Source organism: Chanodichthys erythropterus, chromosome 18 (genome assembly GCF_024489055.1).
Source record: "Chanodichthys erythropterus isolate Z2021 chromosome 18, ASM2448905v1, whole genome shotgun sequence".
NCBI classification, from domain to species: Eukaryota; Metazoa; Chordata; class Actinopteri; order Cypriniformes; family Xenocyprididae; genus Chanodichthys; species Chanodichthys erythropterus.
Window position 1 is genome coordinate 32,262,572 of NC_090238.1, and position 24,585 is coordinate 32,287,156.

At 36.5% G+C, this 24,585-nt stretch overlaps 1 protein-coding gene across 5 annotated transcripts in view; it reads right to left on the reverse strand.

Moving 5' to 3' along the window:
- Positions 1 to 312: 312 nt before the first annotated feature.
- efr3ba (EFR3 homolog Ba (S. cerevisiae)) overlaps positions 313 to 24,585 on the reverse strand; it is a 50,962-nt gene continuing 26,689 nt past the window's right edge. For 3 of the 5 annotated variants that reach the window (XM_067366987.1, XM_067366985.1, XM_067366983.1), the window contains 12 exons: positions 23,456 to 23,567; positions 23,254 to 23,305; positions 22,933 to 23,105; positions 6,396 to 6,633; positions 6,054 to 6,182; positions 5,906 to 5,973; positions 3,275 to 3,402; positions 2,994 to 3,085; positions 2,158 to 2,206; positions 1,018 to 1,124; positions 831 to 880; positions 313 to 642 (listed from right to left, as the gene is read on the reverse strand). In XM_067366987.1, the coding sequence (XP_067223088.1) occupies positions 543 to 642; positions 831 to 880; positions 1,018 to 1,124; positions 2,158 to 2,206; positions 2,994 to 3,085; positions 3,275 to 3,402; positions 5,906 to 5,973; positions 6,054 to 6,182; positions 6,396 to 6,633; positions 22,933 to 23,105; positions 23,254 to 23,305; positions 23,456 to 23,567 (1,298 nt within the window). In that variant the 3' untranslated portion in view covers positions 313 to 542. Of the gene's footprint in view, positions 643 to 830; positions 881 to 1,017; positions 1,125 to 2,157; positions 2,207 to 2,993; positions 3,086 to 3,274; positions 3,403 to 5,077; positions 5,558 to 5,905; positions 5,974 to 6,053; positions 6,183 to 6,395; positions 6,634 to 22,932; positions 23,106 to 23,253; positions 23,306 to 23,455; positions 23,568 to 24,585 lie in introns of those variants that run through there. The other 2 variants (XM_067366984.1, XM_067366986.1) reach the window with 2 other exon arrangements.

The following is a 24,585-nucleotide window of genomic DNA, read 5'->3' on the forward strand; positions in this document are numbered from 1 at the left end:
AATGGAGAAGAAGAAGAAAGCTAGTTCAAGATGAGCATTTATTGTTAAAATGTATAGAAGGTTTTTTAGTTTGTTTGTTTGTTTGTTTGTTTTAGAAAATGAGTGATGGTTTCTCTAGATAAGACCCTTATTCCTCGTCTGGGATTGTGTAGAACGTTTTGAAGCTATCATTTTGATCTTCAATCGTTTGGGCTCCTCAACTATATGGAGAAAAATCCTGGAATGTTTTCATCAAAAACCTTAATTTCTTTTCGACTGAAGAAAGAAAGACATGAATATCTTGGATGACATGGGGGAGACTAAATTATCAGGAAATTTTAATTTGAAAGTGAACTAATCCTTTAATAGCCTTACCTTTTACTGTTTAGTGATATTCTTACAATTCATGTGTGTTTGTTAAATAAAGTGGGACTCCAAACCAGTTGAGAACCACTGCACTAAAGGACATGGTTTAGAAGACACAGTTACACCTGGACATTGAGAAGGAGTGATAATAGTGGGATGAAAACAGCTGTATGCTGCGACTGGGACTCCAGGGTCTCTCAGTATACACAGAGGTCTGGAAAGTCCATTTCATACACTGGTATGGAGCGGGTCCGGCCGTGACCATTCCCGACAGAGCCAGACGGACTCGGCGGAGGCCTATCCAACCGAGTGAGAGAGAGAAAGAAAGATTAAACAAATGTCAATCACATGAGACAGCCAAAACAGCCTTTTTTCCACTGTAGTCGAATATATGGATGTATCATACTATAGTCCTTTTTGCACAATTGAATGTTTAGGAAAGCTAATTCATAAAACGTTACAGAAGACAGTTTTATATCATGTACCTGATTGTGATTTCGAAGATTTGGTTGAGTTTACTCTGCAATAAGGAAGCCTACAAAAACACAAAAAAACACTACAGGTTGAGAGTTCATCCACAATATAAAAAGAAATGAACAGATGTAGGAGTGGAACAAAAGAGCTGTGTTTGTGCTTTTTTTGAAATAGAGTGTGTGTATACATCGGACTCACCCTGGCCCCACAGTGGGCTGCTATCTCCTCAAATGGAGCGTTCTGAAACCTCTCCACCACCTGCCTTCGCCGCTCTTTCTCCAGCTCCTCCACATTCACACTGTCTACTGAACACACACACACACACACACGGGTGATTCTGTGCTAACTGCCACAGACCAGCCTAGAAAATGTCCTTTTAACCCTTTAAATGTTTAGTTAAATTTAGTGATATTACTACAAACAAAAATGTTTTTGTATCATGTCTTCTCCAGTCTTTTGTGTGTACTGAATGAAGATTATTTAATTTAAAATCATATTTTATAGATATAATTAAAGGGTTAGTTCACCCAAAAATGAAAATTCTGTCATTAATTACTCACCCTCATGTCGTCCCACACCAGTAACACAAATTAAGAGATTTTTGATCAAATCCGATGGCTCAGTGACAGCAAGATAATTAACACTTTCAATGCCCAGAAAGCTAGACAAAGCTACTTGGCAGTTTGATACGAGCTCCACTGATTCGAAACAAAAGATTGGTAAAGCTTCATGAAGCAGTGTTTTGAAATCACCCATCACTAGATATTGTTGAATAAAGTCATTATTTTGTTTTTTTAGAACAAAAAGTATTCTTGTCGCTTCATAACATTAAGGTTGAACCACTGTAGTCACATAAACTGTTTTAAATATGTCTTTAGCAGCTTTCTGGGCATTGAAAGTGTTAAATATCTTCCTGGCAATAGAGGCCTCTCTGAGCCATCGGATTTTATCAAAAATATCTTAATTTATATTTAGAAGATGAACAAAAGTCTTACGGGTGTGGAACGACATGAGGGTGAGTATTTAATGACAGAATTTTCATTTTTGGGTGAACTAACCCTTTAATCAGAGAGAGTGTTGATGCTGATTTATTATTTTTATGTTCCTCTATATATTTGTAGAAACAGTGATACTTTTTTCAGAATTCTACGATGAATATGTAGCTAAAAAACATTTGTAACAAAGTAAATGTCTTTGTTGACACTTTTGATCAATTTAATGCATCCTTGCTTAATAAAAGTATTAATTACTTGAAAAAATGTACTTAACCCAAACTTTTAAATGATAGTGTACATACAGTGTTAATGAATGTAAACTCTCAAATCATGCAAGACTTACCAATGGCTTGTTTAAGAGTTTCAAATGTTATTTGCTCTGCTGTGGATCTCTGTAAGGATACAGATAATAGATGAAAAAATATAGCTGATAATAGATGCAATTCTGTGAGGTGGACACACACACACACACACACACACACACACACACACACACACACACACACACATGTTTGTTTTTGTGAATTGTGGGGACTTTCCATAGACTTCAATGCATTTTACACTGAACAAACTGTACATTCTATCCCCCTACCCTGCCCCTACCCCTAAACCTAACCCTCACAGGAAACTGTGCAAACTTTTACTTTTTCACAAAAACTCATTCTATATGATTTATAAACCCATTTACATTGTGGGGACCGCTGGCTGGTCCCCACGATGTAGGTGAACTCAGGTTTATATTACATCATGGGGACATTTGGTCCCCACAATGTAATATAAACAAAAGCACACACACACACACACACACACACACACACACACACACACATGTTTGTTTTTGTGAATTGTGGGGACTTTCCATAGACTTCAATGCATTTTACACTGAACAAACTGTACATTCTATCCCCCTACCCTGCCCCTACCCCTAAACCTAACCCTCACAGGAAACTGTGCAAACTTTTACTTTTTCACAAAAACTCATTCTATATGATTTATAAACCCATTTACATTGTGGGGACCGCTGGCTGGTCCCCACGATGTAGGTGAACTCAGGTTTATATTACATCATGGGGACATTTGGTCCCCACAATGTAATATAAACAAAAGCACACACACACACACACACACATACACACACACACACACACACACACACACACACACACACAGCAGTGTTACCTGTTCTTTCTCTGGACTGTTTCTAGAATCCATCTCTAACTGCAGAGAGACGGTGTCTCCAATGCTCTTCCGCTTGGACAGTCTGTCTTCATCTGAGTTACAAAAATAAAAAAATATTTTAAATGTAATGTATTATGGAGAATCCCAGACAAAATATTCTCAGCTGTACTATAATATTAAACTGTGAAATGCCCTCTGTATGTCTAATGATGACAAAAAAGACAAAAATATGACCGGACATACTGTTTCAGTGTATTTAAATCTCAGGTTGAGGGTCTGACCTGTGATCTGTGGGATGTATGGTGCGGCCAGCCTCTCTGTGTTGTATCCACTGCCACCCAGCATCTCTGCTATCTTAGACTGCACAAACAGCACCTCTCCTTCCACATTCTCCAGCTTCTCTGGGATCCTGATAGAGAAAGAGACTAAAGCTATTCTTCAGCTTAACATGGATACGCTCTTCTGAGGCATTAAAAACTAGTTAGTTAAGAGATCTCTGGATGTTTAGTGGGTTTAGTGCATTAATAGCAATTTGCTTAGCATATCACAGTCAAAACTGTCCCCATGATGATGTGAAGGAGCACTAAAGGGGTCATGAACTGAAAAATCTAATTTTTCTAGAGATTTTGATATATACAAGGTCATCGTACTATAAGAATATCCTGTAAGTTTCAGATCTGAAAACGTCCTTGTTAGTCCAAAAACAGCTTTAACTGTAACCAAGCCCAGATACCAACTCATGGAATGTGCCTGTTTATTACGTAATAGTGTGACAAAAGATTGCCTCTGCAGAAGAAAATCACTGCCTACTTCATCATTGCAACTTTGGTCCCGCCCACCATCGTTTTAGCGAGAAGAGCACAGGATAAGAGCACTGGGCTAAAAATAACATTATCTTCCAAAGGATCCTAATGCTAGGAATGTGGTTATTTATTTTTAACAATGTGAATGTCTCAGTTGAGCTTTATTTATTTGTATTCAGTACATTTCACAGTGGATCCTTTGATAAATCAGTCACAATTTCAATACAAGCTTCGCAAACAGACTTTTATGATATGGACTCGACAGTAATGCAACAACGTGTAAGTAATTGTGTTCATTCTAACGCCTGATCTGATATGTAATGATTCATGTACAGTCAGATGTTCTTTGTCTATGTGTCAGTAAATCAAACCTGTGACTAAACGGTCAACTTCACGTTGTTTCTCTTAATAGGATGAAAATAATCTGTTATTTAAAATGTGATGGAATTATATACAAACCCGATTCCAAAAAAGTTGGGACACCGTACAAATTGTGAATAAAAAAGGAATGCAATAATTTACAAATCTCATAAACTTAAATTTGATTTACAATAGAACATATATAACATATCAAATGTTAAAAGTGAGACATTTTGAAATGTCATGCCAAATATTGGCTCATTTTGGATTTTATGAGAGCTACACATTCCAAAAAAGTTGGGACAGGTACCAATAAGAGGCTGGAAAAGTGAAATGTACATATAAGGAACAGCTGGAGGACCAATTTGCAATTTATTAGGTCAATTGGCAACATGATTGGATATAAAAAGAGCCTCTCAGAGTGGCAGTGTCTCTCAGAAGTCAAGATGGGCAGAGGATCACCAATTCCCCCAATGCTGCAGCGAAAAATAGTGGAGCAATATCAGAAAAGAGTTTCAAATGTTTTCACCCATAGAAAACATTTGGCGCATCATAAAGAGGAAGATGTGACAAAGAAGACCTAAGACTGTTGAGCAACTAGAAGCCTGTATTAGACAAGAATGGGACAACATTCCTATTCCTAAACTTGAGCAACTTGTCTCCTCAGTCCCCAGACGTTTGCAGACTGTTATAAAAAGAAGAGGGGATGCCACACAGTGGTAAACATGGCCTTGTCCCAACTTTTTTGAGATGTGTTAAAATCAACTTATTTTTCTGTTAAAATGATACATTTTCTCAGTTTAAACATTTGATATGTCATCTATGTTGTATTCTGAATAAAATATTGAAATTTGAAACTTCCACATCATTGCATTCTGTTTTTATTCACAATTTGTACAGTGTCCCAACTTTTTTGGAATTGGTTTTGTATATAGAAAGAAAGTGATGAAAAAACGCTCCTTTTTACAATCGCTGGAGCTGTCAATCAAACAGCGTGAGTTTATCAGTTCTGGAAATCTTCTGTTATAATAAACGCATCTCTTATTTACATTGTGTTTGCACCGTTAGTTATGATAAAAGCATTCATTAGTGTACAGAAATTGAGTTGCAATGATGAGATCACTGCTTTCATGCACTCAACAACATGTCTGTGATCGGCTACAATGCTCATCACTGCAACCTTTCATGCCACGATCTAAATATAATCCCATATATCTAAATGAAATACTGTAATCAACACTTTTCACAATTAGTTAACCTTGAGAGCTGTAAAAGAAAAAAGGCTAAAGGTTTGAGAGAGTTTCACTGTTCAACATGTAATACTTAGCTATTTCATATGCAAAGATGTTAGCCAATCACAGCAGTGGGTGTTTACACTGAAGTCTCACAGCAGACACGCCCCTTAAAACAGATTGTTCAAATCAGAGGGCTAAAATCAGGGTAGGAAAAATGCCTTTTATTTTTTAAATTATGAAAAATTTTGATGTAAAATCATACTAACATTATAAGTGCACCCCAGAAAATGTTATAAACCAATAAAACAATGCAGTTCATGACCCCTTTAACCATAACCACAAGACTTCTAAAAAAACTAACTATACAGTACGTTTCTAGACCCAGGACATATATGTTTATGAGAAATGAGATAGAACTTCACGTTTCTGTCGGTCTGTTAGTGTGAACCATGGCAAAAAAATTGGTAGTCTGAGAAGACTCTACAGTGTTTTGAAGACTGCAAGTGTTGCTTACTTAGAGCTCTCAATAAGGACATCCTCTGGAAGCAGGAAAGGGACCAGTTTCTTTCTTGACTCGATCACCTGCAGAAAACAAAACCCTTTAACTGTTACTCCATCAAACAGACAGACAGATAGGTGGGCAGATAGATAAGATAGATCACCTCATGGACGTGTTGGCAGAAGGTGGGCACAGTGGTCAGCTGGCTGATGAGGTTCAGGTAAGCAGCTGACAGAGCGTGGATGGCACAGCGGGTATATATAGGAAGGGCCTCATCAGTCAAGGCCAGGTCCTGAGGAAGAGGATGCATCAGTGGAAAAGAAAAAAAAAAAAGCTGAGAACTATTGTTATTATACTGCAGGCTGACAGACACAGCTGAATACTATACAGTAAGTACTTGAGCATATTGTAAGGAGAAGTCAATTTGTGTTAGCTTTTAACATTTATTATTATACATGTCCACTGGTGTGTCCACAGAACATATCACATGGAGTGAGAGTAATACCTGTAAGGCCAAAGCCAGTCGGATCAGGTCCACCACCACCTCCTCATTGGCCAGTTCCACACAGATCAACCCCAGCAGCATATGAAGAGACTCAAAGTGTCGCTGGACGCTGCTTTCCTCTTTGCAGGCCAGGTAAATGTGGCGGTAAAGCCTCTGGCTGTGTTTCTTCATGAACAGGTTATCCTGCCTTGAGCATTTGTCTACTTTCAGCTTTAGTACGGAGATATCTGAAATAATTCTGTAGAAAACAACAGAAAAATGCACTGTCAGGTAACTTTAACCCTCATGGACCTACTGTAGTAAAAGTGCAAAACTTTTTCACTAAATATGGGTTAAAACTACATATAAGAGCAGAACAAAAAGTACCAAAACTACCATGGTACTATAATGTCTCACTACAGTAGCCTACATTACAAACTAAAATATTATTTAATATGACTAATATGAAGTTGTACCAATGAAAAAATATTCTGTAAGGGTCAAATCAGTTAAATATGGAAGCTTTGTTTCCACCACAATGAAAAATAAAAAAATATAATTGACTTTTTTTCTCACAATTGTGAGTTATTAAGTCAAAATTGCAAGTTCTAAAGACAGAATTGCAAGATATAAACTCACTATTCTGACTTTAGAACGCGCAAATTCTGACTTTAGAACGCGCAAATTCTGACTTTAGAACTAGCAATTTTGACTTTAAAACGCGCAAATTCTGACTTAGAAAGCGCAATTATGACTTTAGAACTCACAATTCTGACTTCAGAATGCACAATTCTGACTTTAGAACTCGAAATTCTGACTTTAGAACTCACAATTCTGACTTTAGAACTCGCAATTCTGACTTTAGAACGCGCAATTCTGACTTTAGAACGCGCAATTCTGACTTTAGAACTCGCAATTCTGACTTTAGAACTCGCAATTCTGACTTTAGAACTCGCAATTCTGACTTTAGAACGCGCAATTCTGACTTTAGAACTCGCAAATCTGACTTTAGAACTCGCAAATCTGACTTTAGAACTCGCAATTTTGACTTTAGAACTCACAATTCTGACTTTAGAACGCGCAATTCTGACTTTAGAACTTGCAAATTCTGACTTTAGAACTCGCAATTCTGACTTTAGAACGCGCAATTCTGACTTTAGAACGCGCAATTCTGACTTTAGAACGCGCAATTCTGACTTTAGAACGCGCAAATTCTGACTTAGAAAGAGCAATTCTGACTTTAGAACTAGAAATTCTGACTTTAGAACTAGCAATTCTGACTTTAGAACTCGCAATTCTGACTTTAGAACTCACAATTCTGACTTTAGAATGCACAATTCTGACTTTAGTACTCACAATTCTGACTTTAGAATTCGCAAATTCTGACTTTAGAATGCACAATTCTGACTTTAGAATGCACAATTCTGACTTTAGAACTCGCAAATCTGACTTTAGAACTCACAATTCTGTCTTTAGAATTCGCAAATTCTGACTTTAGAATGCACAATTCTGACTTTAGAATGCACAATTCTGACTTTAGAATGCACAATTCTGACTTTAAAACTCGCAATTCTGACTTTAGAACGCACAATTTTGACTTTAGAACGCGCAAATTCTGACTTTGAAAGCGCAATTATGACTTTAGAACGCGCAAATTCTGACTTTAGAATGCACAATTCTGACTTTAGAACTCACAATTCTGACTTTACAATGCACAATTCTGACTTTAGAACTCACAATTCTGACTTTAGAACTCTCAAATCTTACTTTAGAACTCGAAATTCTGACTTTAGAACTCGCAATTCTGACTTTAGAACGCACAATTTTGACTTTAGAACGCGCAAATTCTGACTTTGAAAGCGCAATTATGACTTTAGAACGCGCAAATTCTGACTTTAGAACGCGCAATTCTGACTTTAGAACGCGCAATTCTGACTTTAGAATGCACAATTCTGACTTTAGAATGCACAATTCTGACTTTAGAATGCACAATTCTGACTTTAGAACTCGCAAATCTGACTTTAGAATGCACAATTCTGACTTTAGAACTCACAATTCTGACTTTAGAACTCGCAAATCTGACTTTAGAACTCACAATTCTGACTTTAGAACTCGCAAATTCTGACTTTAGAATGCACAATTCTGACTTTAGAATGCACAATTCTGACTTTAGAATGCACAATTCTGACTTTAGAATGCACAATTCTGACATTAGAACTCGCAAATCTGACTTTAGAATGCACAATTCTGACTTTAGAACTCGCAAATCTGACTTTAGAACTCACAATTCTGACTTTAGAATTCGCAAATTCTGACTTTAGAATGCACAATTCTGACTTTAGAATGCACAATTCTGACTTTAGAATGCACAATTCTGACTTTAAAACTCGCAATTCTGACTTTAGAACGCACAATTTTGACTTTAGAACGCGCAAATTCTGACTTAGAAAGCGCAATTATGACTTTAGAACGCGCAAATTCTGACTTTAGAATGCACAATTCTGACTTTAGAATGCACAATTCTGACTTTAGAATGCACAATTCTGACTTTAGAATGCACAATTCTGACTTTAGAACTCACAATTCTGACTTTAGAACTCGCAAATCTGACTTTAGAACTCGAAATTCTGACTTTAGAACTTGCAATTCTGACTTTAAAACGCGCAATTCTGACTTTAGATCTCGCAAATCTGACTTTAGAACGTGCAAATCTGACTTTAGAACGCGCAAATCTGACTTTAGAACTCGCAATTCTGACTTTAGAATGCACAATTCTGACTTTAGAATGCACAATTCTGACTTTAGAATGCACAATTCTGACTTTAGAATGCACAATTCTGACTTTAGAATGCACAATTCTGACATTAGAACTCGCAAATCTGACTTTAGAATGCACAATTCTGACTTTAGAACTCGCAAATCTGACTTTAGAACTCACAATTCTGACTTTAGAATTCGCAAATTCTGACTTTAGAATGCACAATTCTGACTTTAGAATGCACAATTCTGACTTTAGAATGCACAATTCTGACTTTAAAACTCGCAATTCTGACTTTAGAACGCACAATTTTGACTTTAGAACGCGCAAATTCTGACTTAGAAAGCGCAATTATGACTTTAGAACGCGCAAATTCTGACTTTAGAATGCACAATTCTGACTTTAGAATGCACAATTCTGACTTTAGAATGCACAATTCTGACTTTAGAATGCACAATTCTGACTTTAGAACTCACAATTCTGACTTTAGAACTCGCAAATCTGACTTTAGAACTCGAAATTCTGACTTTAGAACTTGCAATTCTGACTTTAAAACGCGCAATTCTGACTTTAGATCTCGCAAATCTGACTTTAGAACGTGCAAATCTGACTTTAGAACGCGCAAATCTGACTTTAGAACTCGCAATTCTGACTTTAGAATGCACAATTCTGACTTTAGAATGCACAATTCTGACTTTAGAATGCACAATTCTGACTTTAGAACTCACAATTCTGACTTTAGAACTCGCAAATCTGACTTTAGAACTCGAAATTCTGACTTTAGAACTCGCAATTCTGACTTTAAAACGCGCAATTCTGACTTTAGATCTCGCAACTTTGACTTTAGAACTCACAATTCTGACTTTAGAACGCGCAATTCTGACTTTAGAACTCGCAAATCTGACTTTAGAACTCGCAAATCTGACTTTAAAACTCGCAATTCTGACTTTAGAACGCACAATTTTGACTTTAAAACGCGCAAATTCTGACTTAGAAAGCGCAATTATGACTTTAGAACTCACAATTCTGACTTCAGAATGCACAATTCTGACTTTAGAACTCACAATTCTGACTTTAGAACTCACAATTCTGACTTTAGAACTCGCAATTCTGACTTTAGAACGCGCAATTCTGACTTTAGAACGCGCAATTCTGACTTTAGAACTCGCAATTCTGACTTTAGAACTCGCAATTCTGACTTTAGAACTCGCAATTCTGACTTTAGAACGCGCAATTCTGACTTTAGAACTCGCAAATCTGACTTTAGAACTCGCAAATCTGACTTTAGAACTCGCAATTTTGACTTTAGAACTCACAATTCTGACTTTAGAACGCGCAATTCTGACTTTAGAACTTGCAAATTCTGACTTTAGAACTAGCAATTCTGACTTTAGAACGCGCAATTCTGACTTTAGAACGCGCAATTCTGACTTTAGAACGCGCAATTCTGACTTTAGAACGCGCAAATTCTGACTTAGAAAGAGCAATTCTGACTTTAGAACTAGAAATTCTGACTTTAGAACTAGCAATTCTGACTTTAGAACTCGCAATTCTGACTTTAGAACACGCAATTTTGACTTTAGAACTCGCAATTCTGACTTTAGAACTCTCAATTCTGACTTTAGAATGCACAATTCTGACTTTAGTACTCACAATTCTGACTTTAGAATTCGCAAATTCTGACTTTAGAATGCACAATTCTGACTTTAGAATGCACAATTCTGACTTTAGAACTCGCAAATCTGACTTTAGAACTCACAATTCTGTCTTTAGAATTCGCAAATTCTGACTTTAGAATGCACAATTCTGACTTTAGAATGCACAATTCTGACTTTAGAATGCACAATTCTGACTTTAAAACTCGCAATTCTGACTTTAGAACGCACAATTTTGACTTTAGAACGCGCAAATTCTGACTTTGAAAGCGCAATTATGACTTTAGAACGCGCAAATTCTGACTTTAGAATGCACAATTCTGACTTTAGAACTCACAATTCTGACTTTACAATGCACAATTCTGACTTTAGAACTCACAATTCTGACTTTAGAACTCTCAAATCTTACTTTAGAACTCGAAATTCTGACTTTAGAACTCGCAATTCTGACTTTAAAACGCGCAATTCTGACTTTAGAACGCGCAATTCTGACTTTAGAACTCGCAATTCTGACTTTAGAACTCGCAAATCTGACTTTAGAACTCGCAATTCTGACTTTAGAACGCGCAATTCTGACTTTAGAACGCGCAATTCTGACTTTAGAACTCACAATTCTGACTTTAGAACTCGCAATTCTGACTTTAGAACTCACAATTCTGACTTTAGAACGCACAATTATGACTTTAGAACTCACAATTCTGACTTTAGAACTCACAATTCTGACTTTAGAACTCGCAAATCTGACTTTAGAACTCGCAAATCTGACTTTAGAACTCGCAATTCTGACTTTAGAACGCGCAATTCTGACTTTAGAACTCGCAATTCTGACTTTAGAACACACAATTTTGACTTTAGAACTCTCAATCCTGACTTTAGAACGCACAATTCTGACTTTAGAACGCACAATTCTGACTTTAGAATGCACAATTCTGACTTTAGAATGCACAATTCTGACTTTAGAATGCACAATTCTGACTTTAGAATGCACAATTCTGACTTTAGAATGCACAATTCTGACTTTAAAACTCGCAATTCTGACTTTAGAACGCACAATTTTGACTTTAGAACGCGCAAATTCTGACTTAGAAAGCGCAATTATGACTTTAGAACACGCAATTCTGACTTTAGAACGCACAATTATGACTTTAGAACTCACAATTCTGACTTTAGAACTCGCAATTCTGACTTTAAAACGCGCAATTCTGACTTTAGAACTCGCAATTCTGACTTTAGAACACGCAATTTTGACTTTAGAACTCGCAATTCTGACTTTAGAACGCACAATTCTGACTTTAGAACTCACAATTCTGACTTTAGAACTCACAATTCTGACTTTAGAACTCACAATTCTGACTTTAGAACTTACAATTCTGAATTTAGAACTCACAATTCTGACTTTAGAACTCGCAATTCTGACTTTAGAACGCGCAATTCTGACTTTAGAACTCGCAAATCTGACTTTAGAATTCGCAAATCTGACTTGAGAACTCGCAAATCTGACTTTAGAACTCGCAATTCTGACTTTAGAACGCGCAATTCTGACTTTAGAACGCGCAATTCTGACTTTAGAACGCGCAAATTCTGACTTTAGAACGTGCAAATTCTGACTTTAGAACTCGCAATTCTGACTTTAGAACACGCAAATCTGACTTTAGAACTCACAATTCTGACTTTAGAACTCACAATTCTGACTTTAGAACCCAGAATTCTGACTTTAGAACGCACAATTCTGACTTTAGAACTCGCAATTCTGACTTTAGAACGCACAATTCTGACTTTAGAATTCGCAAATTCTGACTTAGAAAGAGCAATTCTGACTTTAGAACTAGAAATTCTGACTTTAGAACTAGCAATTCTGACTTTAGAACTCGCAATTCTGACTTTAGAACACGCAATTTTGACTTTAGAACTCGCAATTCTGACTTTAGAACTCTCAATTCTGACTTTAGAATGCACAATTCTGACTTTAGAATTCGCAAATTCTGACTTTAGAATGCACAATTCTGACTTTAGAATGCACAATTCTGACTTTAGAACTCGCAAATCTGACTTTAGAACTCACAATTCTGTCTTTAGAATTCGCAAATTCTGACTTTAGAATGCACAATTCTGACTTTAGAATGCACAATTCTGACTTTAGAATGCACAATTCTGACTTTAAAACTCGCAATTCTGACTTTAGAACGCACAATTTTGACTTTAGAACGCGCAAATTCTGACTTTGAAAGCGCAATTATGACTTTAGAACGCGCAAATTCTGACTTTAGAATGCACAATTCTGACTTTAGAACTCACAATTCTGACTTTACAATGCACAATTCTGACTTTAGAACTCACAATTCTGACTTTAGAACTCTCAAATCTTACTTTAGAACTCGAAATTCTGACTTTAGAACTCGCAATTCTGACTTTAAAACGCGCAATTCTGACTTTAGAACGCGCAATTCTGACTTTAGAACTCGCAATTCTGACTTTAGAACTCGCAAATCTGACTTTAGAACTCGCAATTCTGACTTTAGAACGCGCAATTCTGACTTTAGAACGCGCAATTCTGACTTTAGAACTCACAATTCTGACTTTAGAACTCGCAATTCTGACTTTAGAACTCACAATTCTGACTTTAGAACGCACAATTATGACTTTAGAACTCACAATTCTGACTTTAGAACTCACAATTCTGACTTTAGAACTCGCAAATCTGACTTTAGAACTCGCAATTCTGACTTTAGAACGCGCAATTCTGACTTTAGAACGCGCAATTCTGACTTTAGAACTCGCAATTCTGACTTTAGAACACACAATTTTGACTTTAGAACTCTCAATCCTGACTTTAGAACGCACAATTCTGACTTTAGAATGCACAATTCTGACTTTAGAATGCACAATTCTGACTTTAGAATGCACAATTCTGACTTTAGAATGCACAATTCTGACTTTAAAACTCGCAATTCTGACTTTAGAACGCACAATTTTGACTTTAGAACGCGCAAATTCTGACTTAGAAAGCGCAATTATGACTTTAGAACACGCAATTCTGACTTTAGAACGCACAATTATGACTTTAGAACTCACAATTCTGACTTTAGAACTCGCAATTCTGACTTTAAAACGCGCAATTCTGACTTTAGAACTCGCAATTCTGACTTTAGAACACGCAATTTTGACTTTAGAACTCGCAATTCTGACTTTAGAACGCACAATTCTGACTTTAGAACTCACAATTCTGACTTTAGAACTCACAATTCTGACTTTAGAACTCACAATTCTGACTTTAGAACTTACAATTCTGAATTTAGAACTCACAATTCTGACTTTAGAACTCGCAATTCTGACTTTAGAACGCGCAATTCTGACTTTAGAACTCGCAAATCTGACTTTAGAATTCGCAAATCTGACTTGAGAACTCGCAAATCTGACTTTAGAACTCGCAATTCTGACTTTAGAACGCGCAATTCTGACTTTAGAACGCGCAATTCTGACTTTAGAACGCGCAAATTCTGACTTTAGAACGTGCAAATTCTGACTTTAGAACTCGCAATTCTGACTTTAGAACACGCAAATCTGACTTTAGAACTCACAATTCTGACTTTAGAACTCACAATTCTGACTTTAGAACCCAGAATTCTGACTTTAGAACGCACAATTCTGACTTTAGAACTCGCAATTCTGACTTTAGAATTCGCAAATTCTGACTTTAGAATTCGCAAATTCTGACTTTAGAATTCGCAAATTCTGACTTTAGAATTCGCAAATTCTGACTTTAGAATGCACAATTCTGACTTTAGAATGCACAATTCTGACTTTAGAATGCACAATTCTGACTTTAGAATGCACAATTCTGACTTTAGAACTCGCAAATCTGACTTTAGAACACGCAAATCTGACTTTAGAACTCACAATTCTGACTTTAGAACTCACAATTCTGACTTTAGAACCCAGAATTCTGACTTTAGAACGCACAATTCTGACTTTAGAACTCGCAATTCTGACTTTAGAATTCGCAAATTCTGACTTTAGAATTCGCAAATTCTGACTTTAGAATTCGCAAATTCTGACTTTAGAATGCACAATTCTGACTTTAGAATGCACAATTCTGACTTTAGAATGCACAATTTTGACTTTAGAATGCACAATTCTGACTTTAGAACTCGCAAATCTGACTTTAGAATGCACAATTCTGACTTTAGAACTCACAATTCTGACTTTAGAACTCGCAAATCTGACTTTAGAACTCACAATTCTGACTTTAGAATTCGCAAATTCTGACTTTAGAATGCACAATTCTGACTTTAGAATGCACAATTCTGACTTTAGAATGCACAATTCTGACTTTAGAATGCACAATTCTGACTTTAGAATGCACAATTCTGACTTTAGAATGCACAATTCTGACTTTAGAATGCACAATTCTGACTTTAGAACTCGCAAATCTGACTTTAGAACACGCAAATCTGACTTTAGAACTCACAATTCTGACTTTAGAACTCACAATTCTGACTTTAGAACCCAGAATTCTGACTTTAGAACGCACAATTCTGACTTTAGAACTCGCAATTCTGACTTTAGAACGCACAATTCTGACTTTAGAATTCGCAAATTCTGACTTTAGAATTCGCAAATTCTGACTTTAGAATGCACAATTCTGACTTTAGAATGCACAATTCTGACTTTAGAATGCACAATTCTGACTTTAGAATGCACAATTCTGACTTTAGAACTCGCAAATCTGACTTTAGAATGCACAATTCTGACTTTAGAACTCACAATTCTGACTTTAGAACTCGCAAATCTGACTTTAGAACTCACAATTCTGACTTTAGAATTCGCAAATTCTGACTTTAGAATGCACAATTCTGACTTTAGAATGCACAATTCTGACTTTAGAATGCACAATTCTGACTTTAGAATGCACAATTCTGACTTTAGAACTCGCAAATCTGACTTTAGAATGCACAATTCTGACTTTAGAACTCGCAAATCTGACTTTAGAACTCACAATTCTGACTTTAGAATTCGCAAATTCTGACTTTAGAACTCACAATTCTGACTTTAGAACTCACAATTCTGACTTTAGAACTTACAATTCTGAATTTAGAACTCACAATTCTGACTTTAGAACTTACAATTCTGAATTTAGAACTCACAATTCTGACTTTAGAACTCGCAATTCTGACTTTAGAACGCGCAATTCTGACTTTAGAACTCGCAAATCTGACTTTAGAATTCGCAAATCTGACTTGAGAACTCGCAAATCTGACTTTAGAACTCGCAATTCTGATTTTAGAACGCGCAATTCTGACTTTAGAACGCGCAATTCTGACTTTAGAACGCGCAAATTCTGACTTTAGAACGTGCAAATTCTGACTTTAGAACTCGCAATTCTGACTTTAGAACACGCAAATCTGACTTTAGAACTCACAATTCTGACTTTAGAACTCACAATTCTGACTTTAGAACCCAGAATTCTGACTTTAGAACGCACAATTCTGACTTTAGAACTCGCAATTCTGACTTTAGAACGCACAATTCTGACTTTAGAATTCGCAAATTCTGACTTTAGAATTCGCAAATTCTGACTTTAGAATGCACAATTCTGACTTTAGAATGCACAATTCTGACTTTAGAATGCACAATTCTGACTTTAGAATGCACAATTCTGACTTTAGAATGCACAATTCTGACTTTAGAACTCGCAAATCTGACTTTAGAATGCACAATTCTGACTTTAGAACTCACAATTCTGACTTTAGAACTCGCAAATCTGACTTTAGAACTCACAATTCTGACTTTAGAATTCGCAAATTCTGACTTTAGAATGCACAATTCTGACTTTAGAATGCACAATTCTGACTTTAGAATGCACAATTCTGACTTTAGAATGCACAATTCTGACTTTAGAACTCGCAAATCTGACTTTAGAATGCACAATTCTGACTTTAGAACTCGCAAATCTGACTTTAGAACTCACAATTCTGACTTTAGAATTCGCAAATTCTGACTTTAGAATGCACAATTCTGACTTTAGAATGCACAATTCTGACTTTAAAACTCGCAATTCTGACTTTAGAACGCACAATTTTGACTTTAGAACGCGCAAATTCTGACTTAGAAAGCGCAATTATGACTTTAGAACGCGCAAATTCTGACTTTAGAATGCACAATTCTGACTTTAGAATGCACAATTCTGACTTTAGAACTCACAATTCTGACTTTAGAACTCGCAAATCTGACTTTAGAACTCGAAATTCTGACTTTAGAACTCGCAATTCTGACTTTAAAACGCGCAATTCTGACTTTAGATCTCGCAAATCTGACTTTAGAACGTGCAAATCTGACTTTAGAACGCGCAAATCTGACTTTAGAACTCGCAATTCTGACTTTAGAACGCGCAATTCTGACTTTAGAACGCGCAATTCTGACTTTAGAACTCACAATTCTGACTTTAGAACTCGCAATTCTGACTTTAGAACTCACAATTCTGACTTTAGAACGCACAATTCTGACTTTAGAACTCACAATTCTGACTTTAGAACTCACAATTCTGACTTTAGAACTCGCAAATCTGACTTTAGAACTCGCAAATCTGACTTTAGAACTCGCAATTCTGACTTTAGAACGCGCAATTCTGACTTTAGAACGCGCAATTCTGACTTTAGAACTCGCAATTCTGACTTTAGAACACACAATTTTGACTTTAGAACTCTCAATCCTGACTTTAGAACGCACAATTCTGACTTTAGAATGCACAATTCTGACTTTAGAATGCACAATTCTGACTTTAGAATGCACAATTCTGACTTTAGAATGCACAATTCTGACTTTAGAACTCGCAAATCTGACTTTAGAATGCACAATTCTGACTTTAAAACTCGCAATTCTGACTTTAGAACGCACAATTTTGACTTTAGAACGCGCAAATTCTGACTTAGAAAGCGCAATTATGACTTTAGAACACGCAATTCTGACTTTAGAACGCACAATTATGACTTTAGAACTCACAATTCTGACTTTAGAACTCGCAATTCTGACTTTAAAACGCGCAATTCTGACTTTAGAACTCGCAATTCTGACTTTAGAACACGCAATTTTGACTTTAGAACTCGCAATTCTGACTTTAGAACGCACAATTCTGACTTTAGAACTCACAATTCTGACTTTAGAACTCACAATTCTGACTTTAGAACTCACAATTCTGACTTTAGAACTTACAATTCTGAATTTAGAACTCACAATTCTGACTTTAGAACTCGCAATTCTGACTTTAGAACGCGCAATTCTGACTTTAGAACTCGCAAATCTGACTTTAGAATTCGCAAATCTGACTTGAGAACTCGCAAATCTGACTTTAGAACTCGCAATTCTGACTTTAGAACTCGCAATTCTGACTTTAGAACGCGCAAATTCTGACTTTAGAACGTGCAAATTCTGACTTTAGAACTCGCAATTCTGACTTTAGAACACGCAAATCTGACTTTAGAACTCACAATTCTGACTTTAGAACTCACAATTCTGACTTTAGAACCCAGAATTCTGACTTTAGAACGCACAATTCTGACTTTAGAACTCGCAATTCTGACTTTAGAACGCACAATTCTGACTTTAGAATTCGCAAATTCTGACTTTAGAATTCGCAAATTCTGACTTTAGAATGCACAATTCTGACTTTAGAATGCACAATTCTGACTTTAGAATGCACAATTCTGACTTTAGAACTCGCAAATCTGACTTTAGAATGCACAATTCTGACTTTAGAACTCGCAATTCTGACTTTAGAACTCGCAAATCTGACTTTAGAACTCACAATTCTGACTTTAGAATTCGCAAATTCTGACTTTAGAATGCACAATTCTGACTTTAGAATGCACAATTCTGACTTTAGAATGCACAATTCTGACTTTAGAATGCACAATTCTGACTTTAGAACTCGCAAATCTGACTTTAGAATGCACAATTCTGACTTTAGAACTCGCAAATCTGACTTTAGAACTCACAATTCTGACTTTAGAATTCGCAAATTCTGACTTTAGAATGCACAATTCTGACTTTAGAATGCACAATTCTGACTTTAGAATGCACAATTCTGACTTTAAAACTCGCAATTCTGACTTTAGAACGCACAATTTTGACTTTAGAACGCGCAAATTCTGACTTAGAAAGCGCAATTATGACTTTAGAACGCGCAAATTCTGACTTTAGAATGCACAATTCTGACTTTAGAATGCACAATTCTGACTTTAGAATGCACAATTCTGACTTTAGAACGCACAATTCTGACTTTAGAACTCGCAAATCTGACTTTAGAACTCGAAATTCTGACTTTAGAACTCGCAATTCTGACTTTAAAACGCGCAATTCTGACTTTAGATCTCGCAAATCTGACTTTAGAACGTGCAAATCTGACTTTAGAACGCGCAAATCTGACTTTAGAACTCGCAATTCTGACTTTAGAACTCGCAATTCTGACTTTAGAACTCGCAAATCTGACTTTAGAACTCGCAAATCTGACTTTAGAACTCGCAATTCTGACTTTAGAACGCGCAATTCTGACTTTAGAACTCACAATTATGACTTTAGAACGCACAATTGTGACTTTAGAACACAATTCTGACTTTAGAACTCGCAAATCTGACTTTAGAACTCGCAAATCTGACTTTAGAACTCGCAATTCTGACTTTAGAACGCGCAATTCTGACTTTAGAACTCGCAAATCTGACTTTAGAACTCGCAAATCTGACTTTAGAACTCGCAATTCTGACTTTAGAACGCGCAATTCTGACTTTAGAACTCGCAATTCTGACTTTAGAACACGCAATTTTGACTTTAGAACTCAAAATTCTGACTTTAGAATGCACAATTCTGACTTTAGAATGCACAATTCTGACTTTAAAACTCGCAATTCTGACTTTAGAACGCACAATTTTGACTTTAGAACGCGCAAATTCTGACTTAGAAAGCGCAATTATGACTTTAGAACGCGCAAATTCTGACTTTAGAATGCGCAATTCTGACTTTAGAACTCGCAAATCTGACTTTAGAATTCGCAAATCTGACTTGAGAACTCGCAAATCTGACTTTAGAACTCGCAATTCTGACTTTAGAACACAATTCTGACTTTAGAATGCACAATTCTGACTTTAGAACTCGCAATTCTGACTTTATAACGCGCAATTCTGACTTTAGAACGCACAATTCTGACTTTAGAATTCGCAAATTCTGACTTTAGAATGCACAATTCTGACTTTAGAATGCACAATTCTGACTTTAGAACTCGCAAATCTGACTTTAGAACTCACAATTCTGACTTTAGAATTCGCAAATTCTGACTTTAGAACGCACAATTCTGACTTTAGAATTCGCAAATTCTGACTTTAGAATGCACAATTCTGACTTTAGAATGCACAATTCTGACTTTAGAATGCACAATTCTGACTTTAGAATGCACAATTCTGACTTTAGAACGCACAATTCTGACTTTAGAACTCGCAATTCTGACTTTAGAACTCGCAAATCTGACTTTAGAATGCACAATTCTGACTTTAAAACTCGCAATTCTGACTTTAGAACGCACAATTTTGACTTTAGAACTCGCAATTCTGACTTTAGAACGCACAATTCTGACTTTAAAACTCGCAATTCTGACTTTAGAACGCACAATTCTGACTTTAAAACTCGCAATTCTGACTTTAGAACGCACAATTCTGACTTTAGAACTCGCAATTCTGACTTTAGAATGCACAATTTTGACTTTAGAACTCGCAATTCTGACTTTAGAACGCACAATTCTGACTTTACAACTCACAATTCTGACTTTAGAACTCAACAATTCTGACTTTAGAACTCACAATTCTGACTTTAGAACTCACAATTCTGACTTTAGAACTCGCAATTCTGACTTTAGAACGCGCAATTCTGACTTTAGAACTCGCAAATCTGACTTTAGAACGCGCAAATCTGACTTTAGAACTCGCAATTCTGACTTTAGAACTCGCAATTCTGACTTTAGAACTCGCAAATCTGACTTTAGAACTCAGAATTCTGACTTTAGAACGCACAATTCTGACTTTAGAACTCACAATTCTGACTTTAGAACGTGCAAATTCTGACTTTAGAACTCGCAAATCTGACTTTAGAACGCGCAAATCTGACTTTAGAACTCGCAATTCTGACTTTAGAACTCGCAATTCTTACTTTAGAACTCGCAAATCTGACTTTAGAACTCAGAATTCTGACTTTAGAACGCACAATTCTGACTTTAGAACTCACAATTCTGACTTTAGAACGTGCAAATTCTGACTTTAGAACTCGCAAATCTGACTTTAGAACTCACAATTCTGACTTTAGAATGTGCAAATTCTGACTTTAGAACTCGCAAATCTGACTTTAGAACTCTCAATTCTGACTTTATATCACGCAAATCTGACTTTAGAATGCACAACTCTGACTTTAGAACTCACAATTCACAAGACTTTATAACTTGCAATTCTGACTTTAGAACTCACAATTCTGACTTTAGAACGCACAATTCTGACTTTAGAACTCACAATTCTGACTTTAGAACTCACAATTCTGACTTTAGAACGCACAATTCTGACTTTAGAACTCACAATTCTGACTTTAGAACTTGCAAATCTGACTTTATAACTCACAATTCTGACTTTAGAACTCGCAATTCTGACTTTAGAACTCGCAATTCTGACTTTAGAACTCGCAATTCTGACTTTAGAACTCACAATTCTGACTTTAGAATGCACAATTCTGACTTTAGAACTCGCAATTCTGACTTTAGAACTTGCAATTCTGACTTTAGAACTCGCAATTCTGACTTTAGAACTCGCAATTCTGACTTTAGAACTCGCAATTCTGACTTTAGAACTCACAATTCTGACTTTAGAATGCACAATTCTGACTTTAGAACTCGCAATTCTGACTTTAGAACTTGCAATTCTGACTTTAGAACTCACAATTCTGACTTTAGAACTCGCAATTCTGACTTTAGAACTCGCAATTCTGATTTTAGAACTCGCAATTCTGACTTTAGAATGTGCAAATTCTGACTTTAGAACTCGCAATTCTGACTTTAGAACTCGCAATTCTGACTTTAGAACTTGTAATTCTGACATTAGAACTCACAATTCTGACTTTAGAACGCACAATTCTGACTTTAGAACTTACAATTCTGAGTTTAGAACTTGCATTTCTGACTTTAGAATGCAAAATTCTGACTTAACTCACAATTGTTTATATCACGCAATTTTGAGAAAAAAAGTTGTGAGATAAAAAGCCGCAATTACCTTTTTTTTTTTTTTATTCAATGGCGGAAATAAGCTTCCATAGGTATAAATAAGTTATTAAATGTAGGCTAAGCGATATTTCAAAAGTTGGACATTGTTGATATTTGAAATAAGCCCAAACAAACACACCCCTTTCTTCATTACTCCGCCTCCAAAACTCACCCTCCAATCCTAACCACCCTGCACTGAACAGGTCTCGAACCCCGCTCACCGAGTGCACTAACAATAACACTAAACACCGCATTCTTTAGCGGCCGTCAGTTCACCTGCTCATCTCTTACTAGCTGGTCTCTGTTACACACGCAATACGAGAGTGGATGTCTTTGTATCACAGCTGACATGCAACAAAATAATGCTTTATGAAAAATAAAGCGCAGATGATGAACGAACGACAAGGAAGCATAAAAAATGAACGTACAGTGCACAATAGTAAATACAAACAAGAGTTCGTTGTTAGTCGCCAACAGCACAGCAGCTCCAGACGATCAATGACATATAAACCCAGTGTTCAAAGCAGCCTCCGCATCTGTTTTCAGGCCTTCCCACTTAGATCTCTCCAGCGCTGGCTGGAAACCTTTTCTAATATTGACACTGGTCCTAAAAATCTTGTTCAGTCATAACCCTTCATTCCACTGATATTCTTTTGAGCTTTTCTCTTTTGTATTGTGTCTCATCTCGATTCTGCAGTCTTCCTTCAAATCTCCCTCTTGCTTATTTTTAGAGAAGCACTACAACAATAAAATGTTTTGAGTCATGACATATTTCCAAGCATGATAGATTGGTTATTTTTTTTGAGGTCAATTGTAGATTGCTTAAAGGTGGCCTATCTCAAGGAGTTTTCAGTGTGCCCGAACCTGACAGGGGAGAATTTGTGCCGGTTGTCATGACGATCAATGATGCTGATGAGGATGTCGAGAACGAGTAGACGGATCTCTGCGTCCTCCATCAAAGTAAAGGACAAGAGAGGGTCCAGGAACGAGGTGGGAAGTGCTGTCAAAATGTTCGTAGACTGGAATCCTGCTGTTACCTGAAGGAGAAAGAGAGAGACTGATGTTTAAAAGGCACACAAGATGTTTGGACTGCATCAGCAACTGTGTATATCATGAAACAGCAGGGGGATAAATGGCCCTCTGCAAGGCACAGCGTGTGATTATGACTGACACAAACCAGCTCACCTGCAGCAGAGACTTTAGCAGCATAATCTGGATCATCCTACTGCCCTCAACCCTGAAACCATAAACAGACAAAACACATATTCTTGCTACGCTGGCCTTTATCTATGATATTCCTCAGCTAATTAGCATTTCATCTTGGGCCAGCAGAAATACACTGTAAACATGTCTAATTTATAAAGTCTAGGTTGTAACCCTGTCTCACCCGGTGTTGGCCGAGCCCAGAGCCGGATACATGCCAGGCACAGGAATTTTACCAATGATGAACAGCATGACTTCTGAGCGCTGGTAGGTGGGCAGCGTGTTTGCAAATGAGCCTGTAAACAAAGAAAGTTAAGTGAGAGATTGTGCAAGTCAGCTGGTCATATAATCCCCTTCAGGGTGGTACAAGACCCCACATGAGAGTCCTGATGAGTTTATTTTGTGATAATGACCAGGTGACAGTACATTAACACACTCATACAGCTACTTAGTGAATAAATAAACAGGCATGAAATATTCATCTATCTATCCATATATCCATCCATCCATCCATATATCCATCCATATATCCATCCATCTATCTATCTATCTATCTATCTATCTATCTATCTATCTATCTATCTATCTATCTATCTGTCTATCTATCTATCTATCTATCTATCTATCTATCTATCTATCTATCTCTATCTCTGTCTATCTATCTATCTATCTATCTATCTATCTATCTATCTATCTATCTATCTATCTATCTCTATCTCTGTCTATCTATCTATCTATCTATCTATCTATCTATCTATCTATCTATCTATCTATCTATCTATCTATCTATCTATCTATCTCTATCTCTGTCTGTCTGTCTATCTATCTATCTATCTATCTATCTCTATCTCTGTCTATCTCTATCTCTGTCTATCTATCTATCTATCTATCTATCTATCTATCTATCTATCTATCTATCTATCTATCTATCTATCTATCTATCTATCTATCTATCTATCGTCTGTCTATCTGTCCGTCTATCTATCTATCTATCTATCTATCTAGTCTATCCGTCTGTCTGTCTGTCTATCTATCTATCTATCCGTCCATATGTCTGTCTATCTCTCTATCTACCCATCTGTCTGTCTATCTATCTATCTATCTATCTATCTATCTATCTATCTATCTATCTATCTATCTATCTATCTATCTATCTATCTATCTATCTATCTGTCTGTCTGTCTGTATGAGTCTTTCTCTCTATCTGTCCGTCTGTCTGTCTGTCTGTCTATCTATCTATCTATCTGTCTGTCTGTCTGTCCGTCCGTATGTCTGTCTATCTCTCTATCTATCTCTGTCTGTCTGTCTATCTCT